Source organism: Palaemon carinicauda, chromosome 7 (assembly GCF_036898095.1).
Source record: "Palaemon carinicauda isolate YSFRI2023 chromosome 7, ASM3689809v2, whole genome shotgun sequence".
Lineage (NCBI taxonomy): Eukaryota > Metazoa > Arthropoda > Malacostraca > Decapoda > Palaemonidae > Palaemon > Palaemon carinicauda.
The window spans coordinates 13,722,769-13,732,526 of record NC_090731.1 but is presented as its reverse complement, the minus strand read 5'-3'; the positions used below and the strand labels follow the sequence as shown (position 1 = coordinate 13,732,526).

The 9,758-nt window shown below is 33.9% G+C and overlaps 1 protein-coding gene across 4 annotated transcripts in view; it reads right to left on the bottom strand.

Annotated features, from left to right (window-relative positions):
* The window catches only part of LOC137643855 (neural-cadherin-like), a 63,976-nt gene extending 59,155 nt beyond the window's left edge, over positions 1-4,821 (bottom strand). For all 4 annotated transcript variants that reach the window (XM_068376580.1, XM_068376582.1, XM_068376581.1 and 1 more), the window contains exon 1: positions 4,710-4,821. In XM_068376580.1, the coding sequence (XP_068232681.1) occupies positions 4,710-4,817 (108 nt within the window). In that variant the 5' untranslated portion in view covers positions 4,818-4,821. The remainder of the gene's footprint in view (positions 1-4,709) is intronic.
* Between the last annotated feature and the right edge of the window lie 4,937 nt (positions 4,822-9,758).

The following is a 9,758-nucleotide window of genomic DNA, read 5'->3' as shown; positions in this document are numbered from 1 at the left end:
TGATCAGAATAACGTTTTGTAGTTCCCTTTATGAAAGAAAAGACGAACATATTTGGAATTCACTGCGTATCTTTTGATATAATAATAATAATAATAATAATAATAATAATAATAATAATAATAATAATGATAATAATAATAATAATAATAATAATAATAATAATAATAATAATGATAATAATAATAATAATAAATAATAAATAATAAATAATGAATTATTATTATTATTATTTTTATTTTTATTTTTATTTTTATTTTTATTTTTATTATTAGCTAAGCAACAACCCTAGTTGGAAAAGCAGGAGGCTACAAGCCTAAGTGCTCCAACAGGGAAAAAATAGTCCAGTGAAGAAAGGAAATAAGGAAATAAATAAAATATAGGAAAAGTAATGAATAATTAAAATAAAATATTTTAAGAGCAGTAACAGCATTAAAACAGACATTTCATATATAAACTATAAAAAGGAGACTCATGTCAGCCTAATCAGTATGAAAACATTTGCTGCAAGTTTCAACTTTTGAAGTTCTATAATTCAGCTACCAGATTAGGGAGACCCTTCTACAGGAAATATGAAAAAAAAAAAATGTCGGAATTAGATTCATTCTAATTCCATAATATGACATTGTAACATAATGAAAAATAAATGGGAGTGAACGACCTGAAGAAAATATTCATGTATAGAAATTATTAACAAGATATTCTTCATAATCTCTGTGAATAAATCATCATCATCATCATCATCATCTCCTCCTACGCCTATTGACGCAAAAGACCTCATAGAGGATTCATTGGCTAGATCAGGTCGACCTTTTGCTCGACCTTCAGCTATGACCTTTGACCTAAGACTTTCAAAATTGAATCACTTCCACGTCTCAACATAGCAATTAATCCTTGAATACTCTATGTAAAATTGTGGCCAGGACGTTGTTCATATACAAACAGACAAACGGACAACTAGGGGCAAAAACATATTCCCTCCCACCTTCGTTGGCGGAGGTATATATTAAGATTCCTGAACTAATTGCTGTTCAAAATTGAATCACTTCCACGTCTCATCATAACAATTAATCCTTAAAAGTTTCATTACTCTGAGTGAAATTGTGGCCAGGAAGTTGTTCATAAACAAACAAACAAACGGACAAAACAGGGGCAAAAACATAACCTCCTCCCAAATTCGTTGGTGGAGGTAAATATCAAGATTCCTGAACTAATTGCGGTTCAAGTTTTCATAAAAGGGAAGGGGTCGAGCAAAGATCTATAGTCCATTTCTTTTATCGAGGCATATTTGCACCGACTTGCAGGGGTGCCCTTTTAGCTCGGAAAAGTTTCCTGATCGCTGATTGGTTGGATAAGATAATTTTAACCAATCAGCGATCAGGAAACTTTTCCGAGCTAAAAGAGCACCCTTGCGAGTCGGTGCAAATCTGCCTCAATAAAAGAAATGGACTATAGTAGTAATTTTAGTCTTCTGGAAGAAAAGGAGACAAGGAAATAAATAAATTACATGCCAGCTACACGACCAAGATGATTTATTTAGTACATAAGGCAGCAATGTACTGTCCAAGGATAATGATTAAGAGTCAAATAGCCTCGCTTTGAGGTTCGTAAGTCTTCGAACTTTATTGTAGCATTACTGCAAGTGAAGGTGTTTATTCATCCAATTACGGGAAGCAACGCTAGGTCGATATCAATCTCTCAGACATTATTATTATTATTACTGGCTAAGCTACAACCCTAGTTGGAAAAGCAAGGAGCTGACAGGGAAAAATACCCCTGTGAGGAAAAGAAATAGGGAAATAAAAGATATAAGAGGTAATGAAAATTAAAATAAAATATAACAATAACAACATTAAACAGATATTTCACATATAAACTATAAAAAGGTATTATTATTATTACTAGCTAAGCTAAAACCCTACTTGGAAAAGCAAGATACTATAAGCCCAAGGGCTCCAACAGGGAAAAATACCCCAGTGAGGAAAATAAATAAGGAAATAAACGATATAAGAAGTAATGAAAATTAAAATAAAATATTTTAAAAATAATAACAACATTAAAACAGATATTTCATATATAAACTATAAAAAGGTATTATTATTAATATTATTATTACTATCTAAGCTACAGCCCTAGTTGGAAAAGCAAGGTACTATAAGCCCAAGGGCTCTAACAGGGAAAAATACCCCAGTGAGGAAAAGAAATAAAGAAATAAACGATATAAGTAGTAATGAACAATTGAAATGAAATATCTTAAAATCAATAACATCATTAAAACAGATGTTTCATATATAAACTACAAAAAAGTATTATCATTATTTTACACATAAAGTATAAAAAGACATGTCAGCATGTTCTGCATAAAAAAACATTTGCTGCAAGTTTGAACTTTAGAAGTTCACTGATTCACCTACCAATGGAAAAAAAATCTATGGAGATAAATCAAATTCAGGGTTCCTACGCTTTTATGAAATTTCGTAAACCCTCATCTAATTCGCCTTATGACACGATAGTTCGGTATTTTTGTGGGTCGTTCGTTTAAGAGGATTGCAGACGGGAATAACTAATCACTTATACGACATGTAATATAATTAAATTGATAGAAGATTAAAGAGACAGGGCATGGCCATCGACCGAGAGAGAGAGAGAGAGAGAGAGAGAGAGAGAGAGAGAGAGATACGGTATTTCAAAAGGAATTACTGCCAAGTTGGAGAGAGAGAGAGAGAGAGAGAGAGAGAGAGTATTTCGAAGGGAATTATTATCAAGTTAGAGAGAGAGAGAGAGAGAGAGAGAGAGAGAGAGAATGGTATTTCGAAGGGAATTATTATAAAGTTGGGGAGAGAGAGAGAGAGAGAGAGAGAGAGAGAGAAAGAGAGAGAGAGAGAGAGAGAGAGAGAATGGTATTTCGAAGGGAATTATCATCAAGTTGGAGAGAGAGAGAGAGAGAGAGAGAGAGAGAGAGAGAGAGTATTTCGAAGGGAATTATTATCAAGTTAGAGAGAGAGAGAGAGAGAGAGAGAGAGAGATGGTATTTCGAAGGGAATTATTATAAAGTTGGAGAGAGAGAGAGAGAGAGAGAGAGAGAGAGAGAGAGAATGGTATTTCGAAGGGAATTATTATAAAGTTGGAGAGAGAGAGAGAGAGAGAGAGAGAGAGAGAGAATGGTATTTCGAAGGGAATTATTGTAAAGTTGGAGAGAGAGAGAGAGAGAGAGAGAGAGAGAGAGAGATAATATTCAATAGGGAATTATTGTCAAACTGGAGAGAGAGAGAGAGAGAGAGAGAGAGAGAGAGAATGGTATTTCGAAGGGAAGTAATGTCAAGTTGGAGAGAGAGAGAGAGAGAGAGAGAGAGAGAGAGAGAAAGGGTATTTCAAAGGGAATTATTATCAAGTTGGAGAGAGAGAGAGAGAGAGAGAGAGAGAGAGAGAGAAAGGGTATTTCAAAGGGAATTATTATCAAGTTGGAGAGAGAGAGAGAGAGAGAGAGAGAGAGAGAGAGACATGGTATTTCGAAGGGAAGTATTGTCAAGTTGGAGAGAGAGAGAGAGAGAGAGAGAGAGATGGTATTTCGAAGGGAAGTATTGTCAAGTTGGAGAGAGAGAGAGAGAGAGAGAGAGAGAGAGAGAGAATGGTATTTCGAAGGAAATTATTGTAAAGTTGGAGAGAGAGAGAGAGAGAGAGAGAGAGAGAGACGGTATTTCAAAAGGAATTACTGTCAAATTGGAGAGAGAGAGAGAGAGAGAGAGAGAGAGAGAGAGAGAGGGGGTTAATGAAGCCTCGCTCTGCAATTCTTCTATACAGGTTACGCTTCATTTAAAAATACCGTAATCAGGTACACGCGATGATTGTTTTGCTGCGAGCGGCCACTTGTCACGAACTCTCTCAACGATGATATAACACGAAAGGTGGAAATACTCTAGCTGTTACTGGGCGGCCTCGCGACCAGCCTATGCCTTTGCAGGTTTTAAAGACCGCTCCTGAATGGCAGAGGCAAGGGATAGTGACAATGCCCTGGCTAGCAGGACAATATCCTATTTAGTAGGACAATACCCTAGCTAATAGGACAATACCCTAGCTAATAGGACAATACCCTAGCTAATAGGACAATAGCTAGCAAGTAGGACAATACCTTAGCTAGCAGGAAAATGCTCTACCTAGCAGGACAATGCCCTAGCTAGTAAGACAATGTCCTAGCTAGGACAATGCCCCAGCTAGCAGGACAATGCCCCAGCTAGCAGGACAATGCCCCAGCTAGCAGGACAATTCTCTAGCTAGCAGGACAATACCCCAGCTAGCAGGAAAATGCCCTAGCTAGCAGGACAATGCCCTAGCTAGCAGGACAATGCCCTAGCTAGCAGGACAATGCCCTAGCTAGTAGGACAATGCCCTAGCTAACAGGACAATACCCAAGTTAGCAGGACAATGCTCCAGCTAGCATTTAAATACCCTAGCTAGTAGGACAATGCCCCAGCTAGTAGGACAATGCCCTAGCTAGCAGGACAATGTCCTAGCTAACAGGACATTGCCCTAGTTAGCAGGACAACACACTAGCTAGTATTTCAATGCCTTAGATTTTGCTTAAGGTAAAGCTAACGAACACACGATTAATCCTAAATCTCTCTCTCCCCCCCCCCCCTCTCTCTCTCTCTCTCTCTCTCTCTGGTTAATGTTTGGATCTGAGAATCTTGATGTTCATAAACATGAAACTCACCTTCTTCTTCCTTTCATAATCGAGCGGCCGAGTCAAGTACATCTCTCCGGTCAAGTTGCCAATGGCGAAAGTTCCATCGTCGTTTCCATCCAGGATTTCGTAATGCATTCGCGACGCTGAAAGGGAAGTACAGACACTTTTTTTATTCTGTAAATTATGAACTTGCTTGTTTTAGCTGATAGGAAAGGTGGGAAGGGGGCGGGGGTGGGTGGAAAATAAGAGTGAGGAAAGGTGGGTGAAACAGGAAGGTTAGGTGACATAGTAAAGTTTTTTTTTGGGGGGGGGATAAGAGGGAGGAAAGGTGGGTGAAACAGGAAGGTCAGGTGACATAGGAAAGTTTGGTGGGGGGGGATTAGAGTGAGGAAAGGTGGGTGAAATAGGAAAGGTGGGTGATACAGGAAGGTTGGGTAACATAAGAAAGTTCGGTGTAAAAGGAAAGTGGTGTGAAATAGGAAAGGTGGGTGATAGAACAACGAGGAAAGAGTGGTGAAATAGGAAAGCTGGGTGAAATAGGAAAGCTGAGTGAAATAGGAAACTGAGTGAAATAGGAAAGGTGGGTGGAATAGGAAAGGTTGGTGAAATAGGAAAGGCGGGTGAAATAAGAGTGAGAAAAGGTGGGTGAAATAAAAAAGATACGTGAAATAAGAAAGGTGGGTGAAATAAGAAAGGTGGGTGAAATAAAAAGATGCGTGAAATAGGAAAGGTGGGTGAAAGAAGAGCGAGGAAATGTGGGTGAAATAGGAAAGGTTAGTGAAATAGGAAAGATGGGTGAAATAGGAAAGATGGGTGAAATAGGAAAGCTGGGTGATAGAACGTAGAGGAAAGGTGGGTTCAAGAAGAATGAAGAAAAGTGGATGAATTAGGAAAGGTGGGTGATAGAAGAATGAGAAAGGTGGGTGAAATAGGAAAGATGGGTGATAGAAGAATGAGAAAGGTGGGTGAAATAGGGAAGGTGGGTCATAGAACAATGAGGAAAGATGTGTGAAATAGGAAAATGGGTAATAGAACAATGAGGAAAGGTGGGTGAAAGAACGATGAGGAAAGGTGGGTGAAATAGAAAAGGTGGGATAAAGAAGAGTGAGGACAGTTAGCTAACTAATCATGGTAGGGAATATGAGAAATGTATTGTGGTTTAGATACAAAATTATTATTATTATTATTATTATTATTATTATTATTATTATTATTATTATTATTATTAAGGTAAAGGTACATTTTTCCTGTTTATGGTATTTTGGTATTTAAGTGAATTTGATACAGTGATTGCTTATTTTCATTTTTTTTTTTTGTTTCCTAGTACTCGTGTTTATTTTCTCATGTTTTTATTATGTTTTGTTAGTTGAAATACATCGAAATTGGCTTTGAAATTTGGAAAAGATGATAGCGCTTCGAAGATGTGTATACATTCTCTTTCATCAGTTTGTGTTTTTGCAAATATAATCTTTTTGGGGATTTGCGTGGGTCAGAAAATCTTTAATTATTATTATTATTATTATTATTATTATTATTATTATTATTATTATTATTATTATTATTATTATTATTATTATTACTACTTCCTAAGCCACAACCCTAGTTGAAAAAGCAAGATGCTATAAGCCCAGGGGCCCCAACAGGGAAAATAGCCTAGTGAGGAAAGGAAACAAGAAAAATAGAATACTTTAAGAACAGTAACATTTGAATATTTCCTGTATAAACTATAAAAACTTTAACAAAACAAGAGGAAGAGAAATGAGAGTGTACCCTCAAGCAAGAGAACTCTAACCCTAGACAGTGGAAAACCATGGTACAGAGACTTTGGCACTTCCCAAGCCTAGAAATGGTTTGATTTTGGAGTGTCCTTCTCCTAGAAGAACTGCTTACCATAGCTAAAGAGTCCCTTCTAACCTTACCTAGAGGAAAGTAGCCACTGGACTATGTTGTATAATTCCAGTTCTAAATCAAATTCACTGAAACTTTATATCTTTTAAATTGCTCAATACGGGGGATTACATTAATGAGTGAAACATTTAATCTAAAGTAATTTTGAAGTCCCCTTCTGTTTATGAGAAATAAGACAAAAATAAAGAAAAAAATCTTATGTATATTGAACAATAGATAAACAACTAAAAATAAATAGCCTAGAGCTCACAAAAATAAACATTGGTAGAGAGATTATTTGAAAAAAAGAATAGAATGAATAACCTGATTCTTTATGAAGCTCTACAATTTCCTGTATAAACGAAGGAAAGCGATTTTACGACTCTAGAATTTCAAAGATAAGAGGAATGATTTGAAATTATTTATGTTTATATTATTTTCCACTTTCAAGTCTCTCAGATCTTTTTAACTTTTCCATTCGTATGCAAAGGTGTAAACGATTTTCTTTGTCACTTCTTAAAAAATTATTATTATTATTATTATTATTATTATTATTATTATTATTATTATTATTATTATTATTATTATCATTATTACTTGCTAAGCTACAACCCTAATTGGAAAAGCAGGATGCTATAAGCCCAAGAGGCTCCAACAGGGAAAATAGCCCAGTGAGGAAAGGTAACAAGAACAGTGACAATATTGAAATAAATATTTCCTATATAAACTATAAAAACTTTAACAAAGCAAGATGAAGAGAAATAAGATAGAATAGTGTGCCCGAGTGTACCCTAAACCAAGAGAACTCTAACCCAAGACAGTGGAAGACCATGGTACAGAGACTATGGCACTACCCAAGACTAGAGAACAATGGCTTGATTTTGGAGTGTCCTTCTCCTAGATTGAATGATTGATTGATTATGAGTTATCTGGCATTCCTTCTCCTAGAAGAGCTTCTTACCATAGCTGAAGTGTCTCTTAGAAGCGTTGCAACCTTGCATGTTTTTCGTCCATTAAACTCCCTATAAGTAACTAATCATTCTTTTTAATTAACTCTCTTGACTACATTATCAGGCACATTTAAATTTCAATCTGTGATCAAATACAAAAGCTGCATATAAGTCTTTTTATAGTTTATATATGATATACTGAATATTTTAATGTTGTTATTATTTTTTAAATATTTTATCTTAATTGTTCCTTACTTCTTATAACGTTTATTTATTTCCTTCATTCCTTTCCTCACAGGGCTATTTTTCCCTGTTAGAGCACTGGGGGTTATAGCATCTTGCTTTTCCAATTAGGGTTGTAGCTTGGCTAGTAATAATAATAATAAGGATGATGATGATAATAATAATAATAATAATAATAATAATAATAATAATAATCTAGTATAACAGATATACTGGAAAATAAATATTAGATATGAATCCACACTTTACTGCCAATTGATTACAGTAATATAAGAAGGATTGGAACTAATAATGATTAATATACAAAAGTAGACATCTAATTATTCATTGAAAATAATTCACCCGTACTTCTTTCAGAAAATTGTTTAAAAAACCTCTTCACTATCACATCAATAAAAAACTCCTTATTATTATAAAAACTCTATTCTAGAGAATATTTAACATGATTCTCCATACTTATTTATTCACGAGCCCCAGATGAGAGGAAGCTCAGAATATAAGACCAGGAGGTGGAAAAACTTATTATTGCTTATCTGTTATTACTGGTTTAATATCTTTATGTTCAAGACTAAGGAATAAAATTGATTGATTAGAGAATAATTTGAGGAATAATAGTGGAATTTGAATATAAGACCAGGAGGTGGAAAAACTTACTTTATTATTACTTATCTGTAATTACTGGTTTAATATCTTTATGTTTAAGACTAAGGAATAAAAGTGATTGATTAGAGAATAATTTGAGGAATGATAATGGAATTTGAATATAAGACTGGATGTGGAAAAACTTATTTTATTATTACTTATCTGTAATTACTGGTTTAATATCTTTATGTTTAAGACTAAGGAATAAAAGTGATTGATTAGAGAATAATTTGAGGAATAATAGTGGAATTTGAATATAAGACCAGGAGGTGGAAAAACTTATTTTATTATTACTTATCTGTTATTACTGGTTTAATATTTTCATGTTCAAGACTAAGGAATAAAAGTGATTGATTAGAGAATAATTTGAGGAATAATAGTGGAATTTGAATATAAGACCAGGAGGTGGAAAAACTTATTTTATTATTACTTATCTGTTATTACTGGTTTAATATTTTCATGTTCAAGACTAAGGAATAAAAGTGATTGATTAGAGAATAATTTGAGGAATAATAGTGGAATTTGAATATAAGACCAGGAGGTGGAAAAACTTATTTTATTATTACTTATCTGTTATTACTGGTTTAATATTTTCATGTTCAAGACTAAGGAATAAAAGTGATTGATTAGAGAATAATTTGAGGAATAATAGTGGAATTTGAATATAAGACCAGGAGGTGGAAAAACTTATTTTATCATAGCTTATTTGTTATTACTGGTTTAATATCTTTATGTTCAAGACCAAGGAATAAAATTGATTGATTAGAGAATAATTTGAGGAATGATAATGGAATTTGAATATAAGACTGGATGTGGAAAAACTTATTTTATTATTACTTATCTGTTATTACTGGTTTAATATCTTTATGTTCAAGACCAAGGAATAAAATTGATTGATTAGAGAATAATTTGAGGAATAATAGTGGAATTTGAATATAAGACCAGGAGGTGGAAAAACTTACTTTATTATTACTTATCTGTAATTACTGGTTTAATATCTTTATGTTTAAGACTAAGGAATAAAAGTGATTGATTAGAGAATAATTTGAGGAATGATAATGGAATTTGAATATAAGACTGGATGTGGAAAAACTTATTTTATTATTACTTATCTGTTATTACTGGTTTAATATCTTTATGTTCAAGACCAACGAATAAAATTGATTGATTAGAGAATAATTTGAGGAATAATAGTGGAATTTGAATATAAGACCAGGAGGTGGAAAAACTTACTTTATTATTACTTATCTGTAATTACTGGTTTAATATCTTTATGTTTAAGACTAAGGAATAAAAGTGATTGATTAGAGAATAATTTGAGGAATGATAATGGAATTTGAATATAAGACCAGGA